The sequence below is a fragment of the Mirounga leonina genome, unplaced genomic scaffold (genome assembly GCF_011800145.1).
Source record: "Mirounga leonina isolate KUSES-001 unplaced genomic scaffold, KU_Mleo_1.0 Mir_127, whole genome shotgun sequence".
NCBI lineage: Eukaryota > Metazoa > Chordata > Mammalia > Carnivora > Phocidae > Mirounga > Mirounga leonina.
The window spans coordinates 44,967,898-44,994,487 of NW_023270316.1; the positions used below are offsets into that span (position 1 = coordinate 44,967,898).

Consider the following 26,590-nt stretch of genomic DNA (forward strand, 5'->3'; position numbering starts at 1 on the left):
CTCCTTTCCCCTCCTTTCCCCTCCTTTCCCCTCCTTTCCCCTCCTTTTCCCTCTCAAATAGCTACTTCCCCTACCACTTACTTTGCTTCTTTCATCTTCCCCATTGAAGCACACAGCATCACATTTTTGCTTGGGCAAAAACCTAGATAGGAGTTGTCTTTGACTTGGACTTCATGTAAACAGTGTATCTGCATTGTATCTACATCGTGTATCTACATGATGTAAACAAGATCTGGAAAGAGTAGGTGCTCCAAATATCCTTCACATAATAAATGGTAGTTAAAAGTATTTTAATACAGTGGTGAGCATTAAGAACATGGAATCCATAGATGGGGGACTCACCTTTTGTGGCCCCCTAAAGGCCTGTCCCGGGCAGTTAGTCTCAAACCAGGTCTGATGTGTAGGAGTAGGCTTGTGCCAGCACGCCGTGGTGATGGTGAGAGTGGAGGGTGTTAAGAGGAAGGAATCTCAGGTGAAAATGCAGAAGTTTTTAGATAATAAATTGCTCAAACTGGGAACACTTAACTATGGCTGCAATAAAGAATTATTTTTAGCCAGTAAGATTATTCTGTCCTTTCCAGTTTTGATTGGTAAAAATCTACTTACTGCCCCCATTTAAAATACTGTCTGTCTTTACCCCCACCTTCCACCCAAACACAATTAAAACTGCTTACAGATTTGCTTCACTGCCTTGAACCAGAGAGTGTCGCTGGATGAAAGATTGACAGGTTGGTCTTGGTCTTTCATATAAATGCAACCATACATTATGTACTTTTTCTTGCTTGATTTAACTTTTTTTTTTTTTAATCAGTCTGGTTGCATTATCAGTGAATTTTATTGTTGCATAGCATTCTATTGTATAGATATATCACAACTTGATGAATGCTTGGGTTGTTCCCAGTCTTTGATTCTTACGAATAAAGCTGCTGTGAACATTGTATGAATAATTTTGTTGTCGTTGGTTTTTCCTCCTGCTTAACACCTAGCTGTGCAATTGTTGAATCCGCTGTTCAGTGTCTGTCTATTGTTTTTTTATTTTTAAAGATTTTATTTATTTGACAGAGACACAGCGAGAGAGGGAACACAAGCAGGGGGGAGTGGGAGCGGGGGAAGCAGGCTTCCCGCCGAGCAGGGAGCCCGATGTGGGGCTCGATCCCAGGATTCTGGGATCATGACCTGAGCCCAAGGCAGACTCCCAACGAATGAGACACCCGGGCGCCCCTGTTGTGTGTCTATTTAAAGGAAACTGCCAAACTTTTTGTCAAAGTGATGATACCATTTTACATTCTACCAGTATTGTGAGTGAGTTTTAGGTGCTTTACATCCTCCCTATTCTAGGGGGTGTGTAGTGATATCCCATTTGTGTTTTTTTCTCCCTGGTTTTAAACTGCATTTCCCTGGTGACAAATGATCTTGAATGTCATTTCTTGTGATTATTGGCCATTCATATATCTTCTTTGGTAAAGTCTTTTGATCATTTTTTAATTGGACTGTTTTATTTCTAGTGAGTTGTAGGCCTTCATTAAATGTTCTGAATACAGATCTTTATGAGATACATTTGTTGTTGGGAGAGGCAGTCTGCTATGGGCCCTGAGTATCCCTGTATAATTTATTCTGGTTACCCCAAGAATGCAAGGCCTGACTTCTCCTTACCCAAACCATTTCTCAAGTCTTGTGTTTGCAGTGAGCTGCCTTGAGAGGTGGTTAGGTCTCCCTGTAGACAGTGAGCAGGCTTGTTATTATTCATTATAAAATTGGTGAGTCCCCCAAGCTTAGTGTCCTATAATGCAATCCACTGCATGCGCAGGCATCCGTCAGGGAGCCGGTGGGGGACTTGGTGGGTTGGGGAATGAGTAGAGGCATAATAGAGTCCTTTGTCCCTAACTAAGGACTCGTATGTTTTCTACCAGCACTTACAAACCAGTAACAGACTCACGTAGCTTGTTATGTAGGGTAAAGTCTCAGACTGCACACGTCTTAGCTTGTATTGCAGATATTTTTCTCCTAGTCTGTGGCTTGCTTTTCATGGTCTTAATAAAACTATCTTAAGAGTTGTTTGCAAAATGGAAGGTTTAAATTTTGATGAAGTCTAATTTATCAATTTTGTAGTTAGTGCCTTTTGTCCTAAGAAATCTTTGCCTTCCTGAAGGTAGTGAAGATTTTCATCTGTGTTTTCTTGTAGACATTAAATTTTAGCTTGTACATTTAGGTCTAAGGTCTAGGTTCACGTTCTCTCATTTGGATGTCCAGTTCTTCCAACACTGTTTGTTGAGGAGGTTCTTGCCCCATTGAAATCCATTAACACCGTTGTTGAAAATCATTGACCACATAGGTGCAAGTGTATTTCTCGACTGTTCTACTGATACTATTCTAACTTGATTACAGTAGCTTTATACTAAATCTTGAAATCAGATGAACCCCCCCAACTTTATTCTTTTAAATTATTCTATTTTAGGGTTCCAGCATTTCCATATAGATTTTAGAAGCTGCTTCTCAATTTCTGCAAAACTTGCTGGGATTTTGATGGTGATTATATTGAATATATAGTTCGTTCTTCAGAAAATGTATTTCTTAACAATGTCTTAATAATATCGAGTTTTCTGATCCATGAGCCTGGCATAGCATCATTTATTTAGGTCACGACCTTCAATACCTCCTCACAATGTTTTGTACTTCTCAGAATAGAAGTATTTCTCTTCTTTTGTTAAAAATTTTCCTGATTATTTTGTGAGGGCTCTTCTGATGCTATTAAAAATAAGTAAATTTTTATTTCCCCACTGTGAGTAGTATTTAGAAATAAAAAAAAGATTAGAGGTTGAGCTTTTATTCTGTGATCTTGCTCAATTCATGTAGACCATTTCATTTGCAAATAGACAGTTTTACTACTACTTTCCTAATCTGTCTATTGTTGCCTTACCACACTAGCTAGTATCTCCAGTACAATACTGAATAGGAATGGTAAGAGCCAACACGCTTCTTGTGTTCTCACTTTTAGGGGGACCAACGTGTTGGTGTGATGAACAGGGGAATTAAGGTAGCTGGAAGACTTTTTTTTATTTGAGAGAGAGCATGAGAGGGGGGAGGGTCAGAGGGAGAAGCAGACTCCCCGCCGAGCAGGGAGCCCGATGCGGGACTTGATCCCGGGACTCCAGGATCATGACCTGAGCCGAAGGCAGTCGCCCAACCAACTGAGCCACCCAGGCGCCCGCTGGAAGACTTTTTATGAATGGGAGTATATGATGTTCTATTTTGTGTCATGAAACAAACTAAAGAACTACTAAGTTCAGTTATCCAAAAATCTCTGGATCTCCTAGAACTTCCATTTCGTGGAACTGACCTCTTTTGTCTCAATTGAGTTTACCTTTCACTATAGTCAGATGGTGGAAGAGTACAAATTCCAATGTTTTAAGATAACTAAGTCGTCATCTTTCATAATAGAAGTCAAAGGTAATACTGAAAACTTACTGGTTTAGAGAGATCAGAGTAATCATGCTATTTAGACATATTAAGTAGCTATCAGAAGAAACAGTTAAGGGAATGAAAATGATTGCCTCTGAAAGATAGGGTTAAGTGGTGGGGGAGGTAACTGCTTTTTTGTTTTTGTTTTTGTTTTAATTTTATTTTTATTCAAATGCATTTACTGCTTTTTATTCTTATATTTTGAAAGTATTGACTATATGGTCTTACCCATTTATTGTTGAAGGGAACCAGTTGATCTGTTCAGTTTTGGTTTATTTTGAACCCTTCTCCCCCATCATGATTATTTCAGTGGTAAATTCAGAGTACTGAATCAAGTACTATAAATATCAAGTACTACAAAAAGATCATCTGGTTTAACTTCTATTGGTATATATTTGGATAAAATATTGGCCTGACAATATGGCCTGACAGGAAACTTGAAAAATTAAGATACCAAGAAATTGTGCTAGGCAACCTACATGCCCAATGATATGGGTCTAAATTAGGTAAGTAATTAGGTATGTTAATAGCCTGTAGACAGGAAAAAAAAAAATTTCATTTAAGATACTGGGATATGTTTATGAAACATGACTAAAAATAAAAGTAGCTTACCAAACAATATGCTCTAATGTTTTTGAAAGTAAAGTACAGGTGTTTATGAATATATATGGGATATTATGTACATATTACATGAGGAAAAAACTTCAAGGAGAAATATCAAATTAATAATCATTTTGAGGCACTTTTCTCCCCCTATTTTCTGTTTTCCAAATTTTCTGTGTTGAACAGGCAATACTTTAGTAATTTAAAGCAGAAAAATTTACTGATAAATGCTATGTCAGTACAAGTTAAATGTATTCTCTTTAATGATACATAAGTCACTGATTTTTTTTTTAAAGTGCTTGTTTTCACTGTTCTCACCATTTCATTTCCCCTTTCCACTTTATTTTCTTAGTTTTACGAGCAAAATCTCAGAATATTCTTTAGTAAATTACCACTTTGCAATTGATGAAAACCATCCGTCTTTCCAGTGCTAATTTATTTTGCATTATTGGGAATGTTTCCTTGGACAATATTATGGCAAATTTAATAATAAAGGAAAAAAAATGAATCAGATTTCCTGCCATCCCTATTAACCTGCTTTTGAACATGTATTAATTCCTTCCCCTTGGATGTATAATCTGTAACTGACAGATACAGTTCTGGACTTTATTGTTCATCATGCTCATCATTTTCTATCTGGACTATGTGTCTTCTTAATAGGTCTTCTCATGTTTCTGATTTGAGAGTAAAAGTCAGAGTTCCTTTGGTGGCCTGTGAGGGTACAGTCCCTTCCATCACAACTTTTCAGTTACCAGTATGCTTGCTTCGATCTCCTTCAGACCTTTATTCTAATACTCAAGTCTGAGGCCTTCAGATTCTTCTGTGAGTCTTTCTGTGAGCACCCTGTTTGAAATTGCCAACCACCTCCTGGGCTCCTTAAACCTCTTCTCTGCTTTTGTTTCTCTGGAGCACTTTTTACTAGCCACAAAGCAACTGTTTCCCTGCTTATTTCATTTATTGTCTGCCTGGCTTTCTTTTTCTCCATGGAGAAGAAAGCTCCATGCATCTAGGGATTTTTGTCCCTTGTGTACTGTTCTCTGTGTAACACTTAGAACAGTGTCTGGATGGGGCGCCTGGGTGGGTCAGTCGTTAAGCGTCTGCCTTCGGCTCAGGTCATGATCCCAGGGTCCTGGGATCGAGCCCCGCATCAGGCTCCCTTCTCAGTGGGGAGCCTGTTTCTCCCTCTCCCTCTGCCTCTCTCCCTGCTCATGCTCTCTCTCTCTCTCTGTATCTCTGTGTCTCAAATGAATAAATAAAATCTTAAAAAACAAAACAAAAAACAGTGTCTGGCACTTAGCAGGTACTAAATATTGCATAATGAGCGAACTCCAACTCTTACAACGTGCCAGAGTGAGCCTTCCAAAACTGCCCTGGAAAATCTAATTGCAGAGCGGTGCTCTGTGCCTTCATGATCTGGCTGCTATCCTCATTCTGTTGTAAGTGCTTCTGGTTTTCTTTGTGGCTGTACATGGATGCCATGTGGTAGTCTGGAAGGAGTTCCTAATTCTTAGTCTCCTGAACGGACTTCCCTTTTCCCTGTTCCTCAGGCTTCCCTCATCTGCTCCAGCAAGCTAGGGCTTCCTCCTCTGAGTGCCTTGGTACCCCGTTATAGGAATTAGGCTGCGCTGAGAAGTGTTATTTCCTTGCGTGCATTTCTCTTGCCAGACTTGGGTTTTGATAATCTCTGTGTATCCTGTGCTTAGAACTGGGCACTTGATGGTAGTTGGGTCAATTAATGACTTACAGCCGTTTTTTGTGGCGCTTGGAATACTAATTTTAAGAGGGTTGTTCCTGTATTGAGGTTTGCTTTTTATTTTGCATGGGCCTAAAATAGAGGACTATATTTTCAGATATTTCTGTAGTAAATACTTGATTGTTTTCCATGATATTTGGGATTTGAAAAAAGCCCTTTTAATTTGCAAACCTTTTTGATGTTTTTATCTTTCGTGAATATCCTGGATTATGCTTTGTATTTGTGGGCGGAAGGAAATCATTCCCTCAAAATAATACTGCTTAGTGTAGTCATGTGTAGCTGCTAATATGAAAGGGGGGATTAATGTAATTGATATTACTTTAATGAAGATCAATTTATTTTCTTTAATTTACAGGGAAGTCTTAAGAGTAGGCGACAGATCTCACCTCAGGAATTCATCCATGAACTGAAAATGGGGTGTGCAGATGAGAGACTTGTCACATGTCTGGAGTCCCTTCGCGTGTCTTTGACTAGTAATCCTGTGAGGTAATTCATCTGTCTGAACATCATTGGGGCATGTTGGTAAATTAAACAGATGTCATTAATCTGTTACTTTTATTTAATACTTCATAGCACCTGCAAATAGGTGGGATATTCATCAACGATTGTCTCAAGATAAAAAGTGAACATGTAATATTTATATGCATGATGAAATATAGTGTCAGTACTTTTTGTATTTATTACCAAGTGATACATACCCTATGGACTTAAAAATTTTTATTTTTTTCTTAAAATTTAAAAAAACTGGGGTTCCTGGGTGGCTCAGTTGGTTAAGCATCTGACTTGTGATTTCGGCTTAGGTCAAGATCTCATGGGTTGTGAGACGCAGCCCCACGTTGGGCTCTCTGCTCAGCCGGGAGTTAGCTTGAGATTTTCTCTCTCCTTCTCTTTCTGTTGCTCCGCCCACTCACGTGCACGCTCTACCCCCCATCTTAAAAATTTTTTCTTTTGAATTTATGGTGTTTTTTAAAAGAGAACAATCATGATTAGAAACGGAGTTAAAAAAAATAGCAGGAAGGGAAGAATGAAGGGGGGAAATCGGAGGGGGAGACAAACCATGAGAGACTGTGGACTCTGAGAAACAAAATGAGGGTTTTAGAGGGGTGGGGGGTAGGAGGATGGGTTAGCCTGGTGATGGGTATTAAAGAGGGCACGTACTACATGGAGCACTGGGTGTTATGCACAAACAATCATGGAACACTACATCAAAAACTAATGATGTAATGTGTGGTGATTAACATAACAATAAAGAATGAGTTTCACTCTGAATTTTGGTATTGTATACTGGCTGAAATTTTGTTTGACATAGAAATACCATTAATTAACTTTTCCTTTATTGGAAATAATATCTTTATAGGAGCACATAGGTTAATATTGCCAGATTTAGCAAGTAAAAATAGAAGATGCCCAGTAAAATCTGGAGTTCAGACATACTAACACTAAAAATTTTTGTTGTTCATCTGAAATCCAAATTTAACTAGGTGTCCTGGATCTGGCAACACTAATACAGATGTCTCTATAAATCAGGTTTTAGACTTTTAAGCTCAGGATATTCTTGAAAAACTTCAGGCAGAAATTGTTAAAAAAAATGAGCAGTCATAAAATCAGGATTTCAGAGCTGCAAGGCTCTAAGGTAGATCAGTTTTGGCTTCTTTTGTATAATAAATGAATGCTTGTTTTTACATGAGAATATATCTGTATTACATGTATATTTACTTAGATATAAATACATATTAGGGCTAAAATGACTGTGGAAGTTAATAATATAGAATCTTTTTGATATCCTCTCTGATTAGTACTTTTCTGGACACTTCTGAAGTTTGGCTACAGTATGAAAAAATCCTTGGCAGTAACAACTATTTAAAACAAGAAGACCCTACCTGCTGAGACATGAAAGCGAGTGAGGTTTAACTGAGGAGTATGGAGAGTGAACAAAGTATATTTCAACTTTATCTTTGTTTTTCCATTTTTCCCCACTTCCAGACTGTTCTTTAGATGGAAGTGTGATGGGCAGGAGGCCAGGGACTTCGTATGTCTTATGTACTTCTCTTTACCAGGCACAGTGCACAGCACATAAAAAATCCTCAGTGAAGATCTGTTGATTGAAACATGGTTTAATTTTAGTCTCCTTCGGTTTTACCTTGGCCCTTATTAGAGACTAAGTTGAAGTGGGAATTTGAAAGGTATAATCATACGTGAAGAGCTCTGGTTTCCAGTTTAATCTGTACCTCTTTAATATATTCATTTAAAAAATAATTACTGAGTACCTGATATTTACCAAGCACTCTCTTAGATGTGGGGTTTGGGTAAATAGCAAAGCGGACCCAGGCCCTTAAGGAGTTTAAAAGTAGGAAGAGGGTGTTTGGAGTTGAATGGGAAGATGCACTCATGTCTTAGTTTATCTGGCAGCCATTGAGCAATGGATTTATTCATGGCTTTTCAATTTAATTAGAAGTAGACCCTTCCCTTTATCTTCATAATTTGATTAGATGAAAATGGTAGCAAAAGAAAAACTGTGAAAGGGTTTTATGTACGAATTCATGTATATTCCAGTGGATACAATTTTATGTGGTTTCGCCTTAAACTACTGGGAAATAATGCTTTGTCTCTTTCACTTGAACCTTATTTTAAAAAAAACCGTGGAATTATTTTTCCAAGAAAGGTCAATTCTAGAATATATTAGCAGGAACCTACAAGCTGTGGATGCTTCCTATAAAAGTCTTTTTAATCGAAAGTGATAGAAATCTTACCATTGGAGAGGTTTTTCTGAAACTGTGGCACCTGATGTAGAGAGACGAGAGGAGACTCAAGAATATCTCTGTGCAGTGCTTCAATTTGAGGAATGACTTTCCTGGATGTGTAAAAGTTGAAATTCTGCCTATGTTCAAATCTTTGGACTTGGCTATTAGTTTTATGTCTGCTATTGTTAAAGTCAGTTTTTCGTATACATGTATTTTTTTCATATACCTGTATTTTTTAATGTATAGTATATGACTCAGTTTCAAGAGAAAAAGAATTAGACTCTTTGTCAGCTTTTGAGACCCTTGTTAGACCTGTAGTAAATCAGTGTTAAAATTCTTCAATTTCTGCGAATAGAGGTGAGAGTGAAACATGTGAACTGATTAATGATGATTCTCCCATGCTGGTTTAGGATTGGGCTTTATTTAAATCAAAAATCAAGGAACAAGACAGAAACCTCCCTCCACTCCATCCCCTCCCGGATATGGAATACTTTTAGAGCCATTTATCCATTTCTGAAACTCTGCCTACCAATTATGAGCCACATCAACCTTTTACCATCCAGACAGCAGTGAATTATATGAAAACCGGTGCCTTAAATACCATGTTATTTGCCACCTTTTATGAAGAGTTGGTTTGAAGATCACAGAATTCTTTTGAAGTTTTATTGATTATTCAGTATTCTTGGTGAACGTTTTAAGCTAAAAGACATAGTTGCTTTACTTTTGGAACACAAGAAAAGACCAACTTCTTCAAGTTGCCACTTACAACCTTTAATGGATCTTGACATGGGCAACAATTATGTTTGAGCTATTGAACACTTTGAGGTGGAAACGTAAAAGAGTAGACACTAACATTATTATGATTGATATCTAGCATTTTAGTCCATACTCATCTATGTATATAGCAAATTAGTTACAGAATACATCTTCATTTTTCTCAATTTGATGCAGCTGTCAAAGGCACGATTTCTGTCTCAGAAAATCCAGTCTATCCGGTCCCATGTGTTGTGATCTTAGGCATTATTTTCCTTTACTTACAGTTAACATGTACATTTTGAAGTTTATAAGACCTATTTTCTTGCTAACATCTTTTTGTTAAATTTCTAAGGAGGTTTTGGAACTAGGTCTGAAAGTTAATAACTTCAAAAAAATCACTTTAGAAAAATGCAGTAAAATGTATGTTTACTGCAAAGCAAGTGAACAGCCTTTGTGGTTCGTTATTCCCTTTGATCAGTGTCCTGTTTGGAATCTAATTTTTCTCCATTTCTGGCTTAAACACAAAGCTGGTGGAAGAGTTTAATTTTGGAACTGACATGTTGTGCCATGGACCACACGTGTAAAGAGACAAATAGAAAAGGTTGTGGCAAGCAACGAGATCAACATATTCATTGGTATCGATGTGATCTGGAGGAAAAAAGTCAAGACCAATATTTTGAAGTTATCAATACTTATTCAAATTCTTATTTTTATAAAATGTTAAATATATAAAAAAGGCTTCGTCATAGGAGTAAAACAAGTACCCACTTGCCTACTAATGAGACTAAGCTAGAAATACTGCTTGTAACTTTAAAGCTCCCACACATCCCTGCTAAATTTTATGTCTTCTTCTCCCACTGTGCTGTGGTTAGCACTGTTGTGAATTTCGGACTTATCTTTTTTTCTTTTCATTGTAATTTCACCATATAGGTCTTCTTAATTCATGTATTATTTGGTTTTATATCGTTTTGAACTTCGTGTCAGTGGTGGCATCTTCCATGCATTCTTCTGGGGCTTTTTTCCTCTCTGTTTCATAGATTTATATATGTTGATGTGTGCAACTACTCACATATCCTCACAATTCATACTATTTCATGCCTTTTTATTTCCTTATGTTTTACGCATAGCTATTGTAAGTAGCATGCAAATGCTTTTTAAAACAATTCTGATAATCTTTGCCTTCATAGCCACTGTAAAATAGTTTATGCTTTTTTTTTTTTTTTACCATGTTCATCTCCCTTTCCATACCCTCTTCTGCTCTTTGTTCCTTTTCTGTATTCTTTTCTTACTTAAATTCTTTTGGATAGTTTTTTTAATCTTTCATGTCACTTTTTTCCTAACCTGGAAGACCTATTCCCTTTCTGATCTTAGAAAAGAAAGTTAACTTGTACACACTCAAAAAGGAAATTTAATATGCATGTACATAAAAGGGACAAAAATAAGCAATATCCCTTATTTTGAGCCTAAGAATAACACAATCACCCTCAGTTAATTTGCATGTTAGTTTTGTGTGGTAGATTAGCTATTACTGTTGAGTTAAACTACAAATAAGTGTATATGTATATATGTTTGCCCATGCAGATAATCATTTCTTTTTAGGTCCTTTTCACTTGTCTGATGATTTTACTCTTGCTTCAAGTATATCATTAGGTTCCCTTGACAAAAGTCTTTTGAGGGTAAAACTCTTGTCAGAAAGTGACTTTATTTGCCTCTACTTTTTTTAAAATTATATATATTTTTAAATTCAATTGACATATAGCGTATCGTTAGTTTCAGAGGTATAATTCAGTGATTCATCAGTTGCATATAACACTCAGTGCTCATTACATCACGTGCCTTACTTAATGCCCATCACCCAGTTACCCCATCCCCCCACATCCCTCCCCTCCAGCAACCCTCCATTTGTTTCCTATAGTTAAGAGTCTCTTATGGTTTGCCTCCCTCTCTGGTTTCATCTTGTTTTATTTATTTTTCTCTCTCTTCCCCTATGATCCTCTCTTTTGTTTCTTAAATTACACATATCAGTGAGATCATATGATAATTGTCTTCCTCTGATTGACTTATTTCGCTTAGCCTAATACCTTCTAGTTCCATCCATATCATTGCAAATGGCAAAATTTCATTTTTTGATGGCTGAGTAGTATTCCATTGTATATATATACCACATCTCCTTTATCCATTCATCTGTCAATGGACATCTGGGCTCTTTCCATAGTTTGGCTATTGTGGACATTGCTGCTATAAACATTGGGGTGTAGGTGCCCCTTCGGATCACTACATTTTTTAGATCTCTAGTTTAATACAAGAAAAAAAAGGTATTAAATTTGTGTGCCCCAAATCCAAATTTCTCAGAAGGATATAAACAGAAAAGTAAAAGACTTCCTCTTTTCTGTCAATTTGATTGTCAGACCTGCTGGTCAGTGGTGAACTCCTTTTAATAGTTTCTTGAGTGTTTTGCTCCAGATTTTTTAAGTGCATATGTTAGTATGTTAATACTCTTATTTTACTTTACCTTACTGTTGCACACTTTTATTTTTTTAAAGATGAACCCTAGCAGTTGCTGTTTTATTTCTCTGTAGGGTATCAGTCTTGTATTTAAATTAGCATTTGTCTATCTTTTAAGTCACTTTAAATTCTTTGATTTTTCTAGTTCTTTTTGAACCAGGGTCATCATCTTGCTGGTTCCCTCATTAAATAAATATTTGACATTGCTCACTTTATCTGGGTGAAGCTGTGTTTTTATCTTTTTGAAAATCAGGGATTGACATTAGAGGTTTGTGGGATATAGTAGTATTCCTCAAAACTGTCCTAGAAATTCATGGAGGGAGTGAATGGGTAGAAAGTCTGGGTTTCCTACATCCTCTGCCCATCCCAGGGTTGGGGGAAGGGACAATGCATATAATGAGAGGTAGGGTGTTCCTTGAGTGAAGAAGACATAGTGTCCCTTCTTGGTTGTCACTGCCGGTCCCTCAGGCCTTCATCCTTCATCCTTCTCCCCTGTCTGCAGAGCCCTTACTCTAGTGGATCTAAATGATGTTATGTGGGGTGGGGGGTGGGGGTTACAGGTTCTTCAGAGCACTTAAACCAAAACATGGACAAGTCAAACCTTTCTCTTATCAAGAACGACCTCTTCTTAAAGCTCAATTATACTGCATTATGATCCTAGAGGAGTGTCTGTTGCTTTTGTCAGTCTTACCAAAGATGCTTTCCTAGGAAGGAGATGGAATGGAACAGAAGGAGACTGTACATATGCATGTATGTATCTGAGTGCAGTATATATGTTAGAGATCTAACAGGAAGACACTAGAGCGTGCGCTGTAAGGTTTTTTCTTTTTTTTTTTTTTAATGTTAATACAGCAATTGGTTAAATAACTGATGGGAAGACTGAGAAACCAAATAGGAAACAGTGAGACACTTGATTAGTGGCAGCAGGAAGCTGCTCCACCCCTGTGCTGGAGGGAGAGAAAGAGAACTCTGTTCTGGAATCTAACGGTTTGGTGTTGATTGGTAGAAACTGTATCCATGGGGAAGATGCAGCTGTTGCCAGAGAAACCTCCAAGACGGGGGTGGCGGGGGAGAGCATTACCTTGTTTCTTCCTGCTTCCCACTGCTCAAACCTAGCAGGGAACAGCTGATTACAAACCCTGGGAGCTGAAGCCTCCGGAGTCAGCCCCTTTGAAACTAGAACAGAGCAGCAGAAGGGGAAGAGGGGAAGCGAGGACAGGGGTCAAGCATCTGTATGTTATTTAGTGGGACCCAGTATAGATCAGTAAATGATGAATCCTCATTTCTTCCAGTTTTTAGTTTCATTGGATTTGTAGGTTCTTTATCTTACTGCTAGGACCAGACTACAGGAGTAGAGTCTGGTCATAAACTTTCTAAGAATACAAAAGACTATTCTGCTCTGAATTTCCTGAAACTATCTCAGTTTGAAGATTGTCAGTTGAGTCCTGCTAAATGGTCACGTGCTCAGCTCCTACATTGACTGATACTTTTTCAGTATCTCACTTTTGTTTTGCCTCCCAAAGAGCTTCATTTTCTATTTATGACTTAGTCCTCGATTCCATTTAAAAAAAACTTTTATCATTTGTTTCATTTTCTCTAATAGCTGTCCTGTTTTACACTATACATGCAAACTACTGGTTCTGTGGAGATCCTGATAGACACCCCTTTTTTTTAACCTTGAGTTCTGAATATGTTAAAGCAGATACAGAAGTGAGGTTAGGAATAACCTCTGAACTGCTAGAAAGGCTAAATTGCAGAGCACAACTGGGACTTCCGAAGGTGAAGTGTAGTTCTTGCCACTGAATCAAACTTGTCACGTTGTCATGAGTAGGAAGAACAGACAACTGTAGGTCAGGGTCAAGATCCCTTCCCCACTTTCGCCAGTTGGATAATTCAGTCCTTCTGGGTAGTGGAGGTGTGGGGAAATCTTTACATAATGAGATGGAGGGAGTAATCCCTAATGTTGTCTTCTGGGGAACATAGTAGAAGGCTTCTCCCTTTGTAGAAATGAGAGGAGAATAGTAAATGTTCTAATAATAAGCTCTAGTTTATTTTTATTCCACTGACATGCTTTAGAGTTTTAAAGTAAGACATGAGCTGTAAAATTTTTTTTTAAAAAAGCCTTAGAAAAAAGTTTGAGAATTAACAATATGTATGGATGTATGGTGTTAATAATAGTGATAATTCCTCAAGTGGACAAGAGGAGTAAAGATTTTCCTTCGTGATCTACATTCTTAAATTCCTTCCTTCCTTTTTTTTTTCTTTAATTAATGATACCAGAGAGGCAAGTCATTCAGGTGGTTCTATGTTTTCCTTCCTGTGCTGTTTTAATAAGGTAGCTGCTAGTTAGTTGTGATATTTAATTAAGGTGGGGGGGAATATCCAGAACATTTCAAGTGCTCACGAGGCACATGTGGCTAGTGGCTAGCAAACTGAACAGCACATATAAACCATTTATGTCACTGTAAAAAAAAAAAAAAATTAGATATTGCTGCTTAAACACCTTGGTTCCTCTCTGTAGCTGCTTGCTTCTTTGACATAAATACTGCATGATGATTATATCCTCAAAGTTAGGTTCAGGACTATGGGAATAAATAAAAGAATTGAAGTCTGAAAGATTAAAGGATTTTTAAAACCTCGAAGGATGAGTGAACATTTATATCAAGAGTCCTGAGAGAAGAAATGAGTGATCCCTGGGAGGCTGCCTTCAGCGGGCAGTGCTGCCTTCTTGGAAGGATAAGGCAAAGGGAATGGGTTTCCTACCAGCTGTTAAGGAATAGAAATGGAGAGGAGAGATGTGTCTGACAGTAGAAACGCTACAGTCCATGGCAGACTTCATTGTGGTTGGCTGTAGCTGGGATGAGGGAATCAGCAATATGGCGCATCATAGAAATCATAGAAGCATCATCTTTGGTAGGTTAAAAATATTAGTTGGATGCCTATTTTACAGAACTTTTCTCAGGGAGATACACTTTGACCTCTTCAAAGTAGTTTTTCTATGTTTCCAATAAAAAGTAAAGTATAGGTAGGATGTTAATATTCTTTATTTCTTTAGACAATACCATATATCTTAGGATATGCTTTGTATTATTTATGTCTAAATTAACATTCAGGATCCATAACTCTTATGACCCTTAATATTGCTTATTAAAGAAATATTTGTTGAAAATGCACTTTAATTTTAGGTCTTTTTGCAGTCCTTTCCAAAGTGTTTTAAAAGAATGAAATATTAATGAAAAATGCCCTGAAAGAAAATGTTAATGTTTATAAATGAGTACTAACCTGATATTTTAAAGGGCATGCCAATACATTCCATTGCTTTCACAGTCCTTCCAAAGCTGGTGTAATTTCTTTGAGAGACCTTCCAGAAGACTGAATGGTCCCCCCTGGTAGGAGACTTTCTCTTTTGTGTATTGTCATTCATACTACAGCTTGGTTTTGGGTTGTAGATGTATTAAAATGTGTTATAATTATTTGGTTTCGAAGTTAACTCTATCTGTGTCTGAAAAGCTTTGAATGCAAGGTTAACAATAAAAGTACAGTACATTGAAAATACAGCAATTGCTTTTAACTGAGAAATACATATTTTCTGTACATGGTGAATAAGAGCTGTGTAGCTCAATTTATACTTGACCTGAAAGGTCCTCGAATTGTAAAATCCTTTCAGTCTACTTTATAATATATATATCTCTTAGTGTATGTAAAATAAAATATAAATTACTAATTTGAATAGCCAAGATTAATTTTTTCAAAAAATATTCTATTCATATGTAAAGTCAGTCACAATTAACATAGGGCCTCAAACCTTTTTAAAATACAGTAGTTTGATATTCAGCATAAAAGAAAGAATATGTGACTGAAAACTATTCAAAAAGACTAGATTACAGTTTAAAAGACAACAAAATATAGTGTTATAACAATTTGGAAAAAGTACTGCTCTTAAACTTGTATAGTTGCTCCTGACCGTAGAGGTGAAATATAAGAAACTTTGCTTTTCAATGATAATTGTCTGTGTCCTTAGAGAATGTAAGCCTTCTATGTTCAAATCTATAACCGTTATCAGGATGATGTTATTTACTGAATACTTGGGTTTCTTTCGCAAAGATATGTATATATTCAGTGGAAAAATTACTGAACTTCAGACCGTCACACTCCCTAGTTATTTAGTATCCTACATACAAAGAGTCTATGTAGTTTCTTCTTTATACTAATTTTTTGGCCTTGTTATGATGTTTTAAAAGTATTGCTTGGTGGGGTGCCTGAGTGGCTCATTCGGTTAAGCGTCTGACTCTTGATCTCAGCCCTGGTCTTGATCTCAGGGTCGTGAGTTCAAGCCCTGTGTTGGGCCCCAGCTGGGTGTGGAGCCTTCTTTTTTTTTTTAAACAAAAACATTGCATGGTGAGTTAAGTAAAGAATTAAAAATAGAAATTTTGTCCTGTTGTCTCTATACATAAAAAAATACATAACTGCAGTTGGCTTTTGAGCAACACCGGTTTGAATTGTGTGTGTCCGCTTATCCACAGCTATTTTCTATTAGAATTTCTCAATATTTTCTATAGCTTTCTTTATTGTAAGAATATAGTATATAACACACATACAACGTATGTGTTAATCGACTGGCTATATTATTGGTAAGACTTCTGGTCAACAGGCTATTAGTAGCTAAGTTTTTGGGGAGTCAAAAGTTTATACGTGGATTTTCCACTGTGCCGTGGGAATTAGCACCCCTAACACACCCACGTTGTTCAAGGATCAGCTGTATATAGAAGGCCTTGATACAAAGGTAGGTGAAATAATATTGGCAATAGAAGGAAGTTTTAATATTTATGATTCAGAAAACCTTGTGAAATCTCAACTTTATCACCCATATTGGCCATGGATTTCTAGGTCTTCTGTTATGGGGTAATCAGTATATATGAGAAGGAAATAGGTGTAGTTTTCATATATTAAACATCTTTCCTATGTTGAAATTCATAAAAGATAAACACATGAGGGTTAGACCCACTGATGTCACTTGGAGTGCCTCTGCGGAGCTAAAGAGAAAGTAGGCTCCCTTGAGCAGAATTCCAGTAGAACTTTGTACAGGAAATGTTCTTGGTCTGTGCTCTTCAGTACTCAAAACATGTGACCTTTCAGCACTTGAATGGTGCTTAATGTGACTAAGGAATGGAATTTAAACTTAAATCCACATGTCGCTAGAGGCTTCCCTTTTGGATAATAGTTTTACAGATGAGAAAGCCATGTGATATTCTTGGTGCCCTTATTTTGAGCCTTTGCATTCTTGAGTCTCTGTAGGTATGGCTGCTCTCTCTAGCAAGCTATGGATTTCTGAGGGGGTGCACAAAATGTGTTGTTATGGAACTGTAATGTGGGACTCAGGAGATCAGGGTGTATGTTAAATGGAGTTGAATAGTAAAAAGAACAGGGAAATTAAAGCATGAAATAAAAATGCATGAGGCAGTATACTCATTTTTCAGGATAGGGGATCAAGTATTTTGAGTGTCTTTACATACGTCTCTATTGGAAAACTAGTAAAGGTACAAGGGCTTCTCCCTGTCCTCAAATTACTGAGTTTCCATTTGGAGAGCGATGTCTAACACATAGTAGAGTAAGTGATACCACTAGCTCTTACCTAATTAAATCTTTAAGTGTGTGGTCTGGATAAAATGCAACAGAGTAACAGAGGATGTATTTGTTAATCTACTCATGCAACAAGAATTCTCAGGTGCTATGCCAGATATCACAGTAATGAGGCATATGGGGGAGAGATCTAGAAAATATGTAATAAATAGAAGATAAAACTTCAGTTAAGAGAAAAGGGACTGAGCGTGATGGATAGAGGGCTTTTAGGTGCAAGCTGGTCAGAGAATGTCTTTGAGGTGGTAAAGTTTAAGAGCTTAAGAACACGAGGAATTAGGTAAGAGAGGCTCAGGCTTTGGTGCAGGGCCTGGAGCACCTCCTAGGCAGCAGAGACCCTAGGGTGCGGAAACAGGCAAGAGGGTGGAGAGAGGGAGGCCATGGGGCCTTCAGAGAGTTGAGCAGTGCCCAGGTCATGAGAGGCCTTAAGGTGATGTGGAAGAGAGGTAAGATTTTTAGTCTAGATAAGTGTGAGGCTGTTACTGAGTTTTACACAGGAAATGATCTATTTCTAAATTTACTCTTAAAAGGAACTGCTATGGGGAGAATGGATTGAAGGGAGGAAAGAGTGGACAGGGAGATCAGAAAGAAGACTATGGCATAGTCACGGGAGTGATGAGCATGTCGTGGATGAGGATTGTAGTGGGGGCAGGGCAAGGAGTTGGGTGGGTTTTACGGACAGATTGGAGGTAGAAACTGTAGGACCTGTTGATAGATTGGATGTGGGGTGTGAATGAAAAGGAGGAAATCAAGAATGACACCTAGGTTGTGTGACCTGAGCAAATAGGTGGATAGTAGTGCCATTAGCTTGGATAGGGGAAGATGGTTTTGTTACTGGTTTCATGCATTTTGGAGAAAATCAAAATGTCTGTTTTAACCGTGTTAAGTTTGATATGTTTGAGTTTCACAGTTTGAGATATCAAGCAGCTAGATAATGCAGTCTGGACCTCAGTGGAGAATGTAGAGATACTTACCTATTGTTTATATGTGCACTGCATATTAAGCCCTGAAAATAGTTGAGAATTCAGGTAGGACAGGGAGGTGTGTGTAAAGATATAGAAGGCGGCCCAGAACAAGACCTGGGAATCTCCAGCAATTATCCATGGTCCAGAAAGGCAAGAGAAACCAGGAAAACAGATGGAGGAGTGGTCATTTGGGAGGAGGAGAACCCAAAAAGACTGATTTCCTGAGCCTAAGAGAGGGACAGTGTTTCAATAGGGAAAGTGACAAACCACAGAATGCTCCTGAGACCTGGGCAAGATATTCCTGTCAGAATTGGAAAGAGGAGGGTTGTTGTTGACCATTGAGAAAAGCAATTTTGTGGAGTCTGGGTGGCAGAAGCCAGATTGAGATGGGATAAATGGACGGTGAAGGACTACCGACCATTCTTGTGATGAAATTGAGACATTTTCCTCTAAAAGAAAGAAAACTGGGCAGTAACTAGAGGGATATTTGGGGTCAGGTGGGTAAAACCCAGTAAGCGAATGGAGAAACTTAATGGGAGTTCAAAGAAGGACACTTGAATTGGCTCTTGAAAGATGAAATAGTTTCATTTGCTGCTGAGTGAACATAGCAATGAACTTGATAGAATCAGGAGATGATAGACTTAATAATGAAGTTTATGGAACAAGTGTTGGGCAGCAAGTACTTAAGGTGAAAACAGATGATGGAAGACCTGCAATGTAATGATTTCTTTTCCCTCATACGTTAGTTGTCAAATTAGTCAATTTAAGATGAATAATTCATTAATGCTTTCCTCAAGTAATGATGTTTTGATTTGATATTAAGAAACTTCCTTACTCATATTTAATACATTCCCAATGAGATTTCTTTTTCTTTTTTTTACAATTTTTCTTTTAATAGTGGACTTAAGTTTTGATCAGATCACATGCTAAGATATGTTATTTTACCTCTATAGTTCTCTTTTTTCATCTAAAGATCAAGAGCTCATGTTTCTTATATTGGTGATTGGTTTTTCATCACTGCAGTTCATCTGGTTTTCTTTTCATTTTGAACACTTTCTCTAGACATTTTATACCTTTCAATATATTAGAGTTAAAAAGTAACCAGGAGAATAAACTTCTTAGTTTGTTATTCTACTGTTTCATTTAATATTAGAAGTGAGAATAAGTGACTGGTTTTAAATACATGATTCCTTGAAAAGTCAATTCCTAGAAAATACACATATTAATGATTGTATTTTGAAGTTTGGTAGATTTTTAAATGAGAACATTATTTAGTTCCTGAATTTCTGAAGTCCCTTTCTGGCTGTATAATTTAGTGTAATTTTCATGGATGGGCCATCGGTTGGGATGTGGGTGTATGTTTGTTTTGCCCTATGGGGCATGTTAATTGCTTTGTCCCCTCCTCCCCACCCTGTTCATTTTAAGTATTTAGTCACCTTGCTAAGAGTAAGTGAAAATGAAAGCTAAAATAAGCTATAATTATATTCAGCATTGGTGATATATTACTCTGACAGAGGAATGTAAATTGGATTTGGATATTACACAGTATTAAAACTGACCTTCTAAGGTTAAGGTATAAAATTCGTTACTTTGTCACATGTGACCAGTGATATTTTTTTCCCTTTTCAGGGTGTTTCTTATATTGATTTTTAGCAAAATAACTTTGTGTTTCCCTAGGCGTTTATGTAAGATGATTCTTTTGGGTAATTAAAAATTTTTTTTCTTATTACAAAAAGTTCATTATAGGAAAATAGATAATACGCAAAAGCAAAATGAAGGGAAAAAACGTATGATTTCACCTACTTAGAAAGGCACTGTAACTTCTTGGGTGGAAGTGTGTGTCTACTGAGGAAGTCCATTTTAATGCTACTGGTTTTTGGAAAAATTGGCAAAAGCAGGGAATGATAAATGATTCACATATAGCCTAAACATCCTTTGGATTCAAAAGATTAAAAATCCATTTTTTTTCTCTAGGCTTTTTTTTTTTTTTTAAAGATTTTATTTATTTATTTGACAGAGAGCACACAAGTAGGCAGAGAGGCAGGGAGAGGGAGAAACAGACTCTCCACTGAGCAGGGAGCCCGACGTGGGGCTCGATCCCAGGACCCTGGGATCATGACCTGAGCCGAAGGCAGACGCTTAACTGACTGAGCCACCTAGGCGCCCCTCCTCTAGACTTTTGATGTGGAGGCCAGCCTGTGCCTACTTAGAGTAGACACAGGTTGATTAAACCACATCCGTGATGCGTTATCTTCCTCATATTGGTATTTTAAGGTGGAGCAGAAATGTAGAGGTTCTTGTAGAGTATAGAATTCTTCTTAAAAAGTCATTCTGCTGATGTCTCTCAATAATATACACTTGTGTCCACATCTACTTCTATGGCACTTTTTAAAATGTCACTGAAAAAACTATCAAAGTACTTAGGTTTAGTTTTCTTAGAAATAGCTTTTTTTTTTTTTTTTTAACAGTGACTTGTCTGTTTATGTAATTTTAAAATAAATTAATTAGGGTAATTAGTACAACTGGCAAAAAAAAAAGATTTGGAAACAAACCTCACCTCCCATTGGTTCTAGTGGAGGTTATTTGAGCATAATGAGGCAGTTCTGCTTCTCCCTGCCAGGGAGGTACCATGGAGGCCAGGTGGGGAGCTCAGGCTCCCACTTATGTCCCGCAATAACAAGAAACCCTTTCCTGGGGCACCTGGATAGCTCAGTTGGTTAAGTTTCTTTCTGCCTTAGGCTCAGATCATGATCCCAGGGTCCTGGGACCGAGCTCCCTGCTCAGCTGGGAGCCTACTTCTCCCTCTCCCTCTGCTGCTCCCTGTGCTTGGGCTCTCTCAAAGTCTTAAAGAAAGGAAGAAACCTCTTCCTAAGATGTCAACGGAGGCCAGTTGGAGAACGTGGATCTCTGTTTTCACCTGGCAGCTTTGAGGTGATGCCTGTCCTTCATCCCCTGGAGCAGTATCATAGGATGCAAGCTAAAAAATAAGAGGTTGAAATGAAATCTGGAGTATCAGAACATAATAATCTAAGTCTCCAGGTTTCACTATAAACACCTGTCTTCCTAAAAAAGGAGGAAGATCACAAACTGAATGCAAAAAGACCATTATTAATAGATGCCAACACTGAGTTGACAGATATTTGAGTATTCTTTTTAAAAAGATTTTATTTTAGAGATAGCGAGTAGGAGGAGGAGCAGAGGGAGAGGGGCAAGCCAACTCTGTGCTGAGTATGGAGTCCAATGCAGGGCTTGATCTCACAACCCTGAAATCATGACCTGAGCTGAAATCAAGAGTTGGATGCTTAACTGACTGAGCCACCCAAGCACCCCAAGTTATTTGAATATTCTAATAAGGATGCTTAAGGAAGCCATCATCAAGGTGTTTTAATGAACAGTTATGAATTGTTCATTAAAAATTGATGAATTGTTCATAAAGAATAGTCTCAGCAAATATGTAGAAGAAATTTTCTTTTTTAAAGCTCAAATGGAAATTTAGAACTGAAAAATACAGTAACTGAAATGAAAAACTTACTGGAGGAGTACAACAACAAAATGTAGGGATGAGAGGAAAGAATTGGTGAACTGCAGTATAGAATAATAGAAATTACCCAACCTGAACAGAGAGAAAGTTAAACAGAGCCTTGGTGACTTGGGGTGCTATAACCAAAGATTTAACCTTTTGTTACTCAAATCCTTGGAGGATTTGAGAAAGAGGGCAGGATAAAAAAGTATTTGAGGAAATAATGGTTAAAATATTTTCTGAGCTTGGCAAAAAATACAAACCTACAGATTCAAGAAACCAAATGAACCATAAATAGGATGAACCTAAAGAAACTCATATTAAGACCTATCCTAGTCAAACTTCTGACAACTGAAAACAAAAAAAATCTTGAGGGCGCCTGGGTGGCTCAGTTGGTTAAGCGGCTGCCTTCGGCTCAGGTCATGATCCTGGAGTCCCTGGATCGAGTCCCGCATCGGGCTCCCTGCTCGGCGGGGAGTCTGCTTCTCCCTCTCTCACTCCCCGTTTGTGTTCCCTCTCTCGCTGTGTCTTTCTCTGTCAAATAAATAAATAAAATCTTTAAAAAAAAAAAAAAATCTTGAAAGCAGCAAGAGATGCCGCTTTAGTTACCAGGAGAACCAATGGAATGACCCTGGATTTCTCATTGGAAACTATGGAGGCCCAAAGCATGTGGTAAAGCAGTTTTTAAATGAAGAAAGCAAGGAACAGCTCAGAATCTTATATGCTGTAAAAGTATCTTTCAGGAATGAAGGGGGAATCAAGACCTACTCAGATGAAGAAAAACAAAGGGAATTTGTGGCCAGAAAACTCACCCTGAAAGAATGGCTAAAGAACATTTTCTAAATGGAGACAGTAAAAGAAGGCATCCTTGAAATCCTGGGAAGAAAACGTGTACAGTGTCAATAAAACTATGGATAAGGATACTTTTCTTGAATTTTCTAAATTATGTTTGGTAGAAGCAAAAATTCTATCTGATGTGGTTCTAAATCTATGTAGACGAAATACTTAAAACAACTATACTCTAAATTGGGAGAGTAAAGGTGCACAAAGGGAAGTGTGTTAGCTTGGGCTGCCCTAACAAAAAAGCTACAGACTGGGTGGCTTAAATGGGAATGTAATTTCTCACAGTTCTGGGGGCTGGAAGGCTTAAAGTCATGGTAAGGTGCCAGCAGGCTGGTTTCTTACGTGGTCTCTTTCTTTGGTTCGCAGATGGTTGCTGTCTTGTAGTGTCCTCACATGGCCTTTGTGGGTGTGCAATCCTGGTGTCTCTTCCTCTTACAAGGACAGGAGTCCTACTGGATTAGGGCCCTATCCTTATAATCTCATTTAACCTTAACTATCTCTGTAAAGGCCTTATCTTTTTTTTTTTTTAATTTTTTTTTTTTAAGGATTTTATTTATTTGAGAGAGAGAATGAGATAGAGAGCATGGGAGGGGGGAGGGTCAGAGAGAGAGGCAGACTCCCTGCCGAGCAGGGAGCCCGATGCGGGACTCGATCCCGGGACTCCAGGATCATGACCTGAGCCGAAGGCAGTTGCTTAACCAACTGAGCCACCCAGGCGCCCTGTAAAGGCCTTATCTTATACGCAAACAATGAATCATGGAATACTACATCACAAACTAATGATGTAATGTATGGTGATTAATAAAATTAAAAAAAAGGCCTTATCTCCAAATATAGTCATATTGTGGGTTTGGGTTTCAACATGTGAATTTTGAGGGACACCGTTTGATTCATAACAGGAAGGAAAGTTTGTACAATTCACTCAAGCTTATAAAATGATGATGCCAGTAAGCTTTGATATATTATGATGTACCTAGAGCGACCTCTAGAAAAGCTATATGAGCTATAAAAAACATGATAAATCAAAAAGATGGCATTCTAAAACATGTTTTAGTAAACCACAAGAAGACCAGGGGAAGAAAATGAACAAACAGAATGAACAGTATCCAAAAAAATTAGTGAAATTTTAACATGTCAGTAATTACATTAAGTGTAAATGGTTATGCCAATTAGAGATTGGCAGAGTAGATGAAAAAACACCACCTGATTATATGCTTTCTATCAGAAATTCACTTCAAATATATTGATATAGACAGATGGAAAGTGAAGAGATAAGACCTATTCAAACATTAATCAAAAGGTGCTTGTGGCTATTTTAATATCCTATAGTGTAGACCTCAGAGTAAAGAAAAAGATGTATTTGAGTCATTCCACCAAAAGACCCATCCTAAGTGTACACATCAAACCTCAGATGTGCATAGATGAAGCAAAAATACTAGAAAGGAGTAGATAAATCCACAGATTTGGAGACTTCACAACTCGGTTCACGATCAGTAGAACAACTAGACAGAAAATCATTGAAGATCTAAGAATTCAAGCAAAAGTACGTAATGTATATTTATAGAACATTCCATCTAACCGAGTACACATTCTTAAAACCTATACTGACATAGACCATATCCTGGGCCACAAAGCAAACCTCATCAAATTTAAAAGAATTGAAATCCTACCAAATGTGTTCTTCCACCAAAAGACTCAAACTAGAAATCAGTAACAGAACGATAACAGGAAGATATCCAAACATTTGGAAAGTAGATAACACACTTGTATGTAATCCTTGAGTCAAAGAAAAAGTCTGAAGGGAAATAAAAAAAAAATACACTGAAGTTAATGAAAATGCAACCTTTCAGAACTTGTGGCACACATATAAAGTAGTACTGGGAGGGAAATCTGTGGGGCTGAATACCTACATTAGGTAGAGAAAGAGAAAAAGGGCTCAAGTCAATAATTTTAGTTAACCCTTAATCTAAAAAAAAAAAACACCAAAATCGAAAACAAATAGGAAATAATAAAGAGTAGAAATCAATTAAATTTGCAACAGTAACAATAGAGGAAATCAATGGAACAAGGTTGTAGTTCTTTGGGAAGATGAATAAAACTGTTAAACCTCTATTGATGAAAAAATAGGCAAATTGTCAGGATCAGCAATAAAACGGAGTATCACTGCAGGCCCTGTGTTATCAGGGTAGTAAGGCTTACTACAAACTTTAACACAAATGGGACAACTTATTTGAAAGACCAGTTCTTCAAAAAGCAAAGTACTACAATACACCCAATATGGAAAAGAAAATTTGAATTGTCCTCTATTAAGGAAATGAAATTAAGTACAGAGGACTTCCCTGGAGAATTCTACCAAAATTTGAGGAAAAATTAATATCAATTCTACACAATCTCACCCAGCAGATACAAGAGCAAGGAATAACTCTATGAAGCTGGTACTGCTAAGAAAACCAAATAAAGACAATAACAAAACCCCCAGATTTACAGACTAATGTCTATCATGAATGTAGGCATGAAAATCTTCATCATAATGCACTTTATCAACAAGGCTAAAGAAGAAAAATATATCAATAGATGTAGACAAAGGTTTGATAAAACTGAGCACTTATTCCTGATAAAAACTCTGGGAAAAATAGAAACGTTATGGATTGAGTTGTGTCCCCCCAGAAAAAGGTTTTTAAGCCCTGATGCCTTAGAATGTGACCTTATTTGAAAACTGGGTCATTATAGTTGTAATAAGATGAGGTCATAAAGGAATAGAGTAGGCTCTTAATCTGATTTATGTCCTTTTAAGAAGAGAGAGACAAAGTGCCATGTGGTGAGAGGTATGGAAATCCTGGATTAGCCATTATCCCCAGAACCTAGGAAAAGTCAAGGAAGGATTCTACCCATAGTCGTAGAGGCAGCCTGACCCTGCTGACTTCGGCTTCTAGCCTCCAGAACTATGAGAATGAACTTCTAAGTTCTCTACTTTGTGGTGCTTTGTTATAGTTACTCTAGGAAACTAGCACAGAGGAATACTTTCTCCACTTGATAACATGAATCTACAAAAATTATAAAGCTAACATTAAATGTGAAAGTCTCAACATTTCCCCCTCAGGCTGGGAACAAGGTAAGGATGTTTGTTCTTTTTTTTTTTTTTTTTTTTTTAAGATTTTATTTATTTATTTGACAGAGAGAGACATAGTGAGAGCAGGAACACAAGCAGGGGGAGTAGGAGAGGGAGAAGCAGGCTTCCCGCGGAGCAGGGAGCCCGATATGGGACTCGATCCCAGGACCCTGGGATCATGACCTGAGCCGAAGGCAGACGCTTAACGACTGAGCCACCCAGGCGCCCCAGGATGTTTGTTCTTGCCCCTCTTGTTCAACACAGTGCTGGAAGTTCTAGCCAAAGCAATGAGGCACAAACAAAATGAACAAAAACCTATAAATCAGAAAGGAAGGAAAATTAATTGTCCCTATTTGTAGATGACATGGTTGTTTACATAGAAAAGTTGAAAGAATCTGCAAAAACTAGAACTAATCAGTAAGTTGAGCAACAGTGCAGGATTCAAGATGAAAAATCAATTGTATTTTGCAAGATGCAAAAGTTTGAGATTTGTACAACAGTGTACATATAGTTGACAATACTGTACTGTATACTTAAATATTAGGAAATTTATGTTTTTCACCTGAAAAAAATATATTTCTTTTACTAGCAATGAACTTCTGGAGAACTCCATTTGCTATTGCTTTCCCCTAACACCACTCCGGGGCGGGGTGGGGGGGGGGAGATATGAAAAAAAAAAACCAAAACTGGGTATAAATC

The 26,590-nt window shown here is 37.5% G+C and overlaps 1 protein-coding gene across 1 annotated transcript in view; it reads left to right on the top strand.

The window, feature by feature from the left end:
• Positions 1 to 26,590, top strand: part of DIAPH3 (diaphanous related formin 3) — a 485,828-nt gene that overhangs the window by 103,181 nt on the left and 356,057 nt on the right. Inside the window, exon 5 of the mRNA XM_035003260.1 lies at positions 6,171 to 6,301. Coding sequence (XP_034859151.1) covers positions 6,171 to 6,301 — 131 coding nt within the window. The remainder of the gene's footprint in view (positions 1 to 6,170; positions 6,302 to 26,590) is intronic.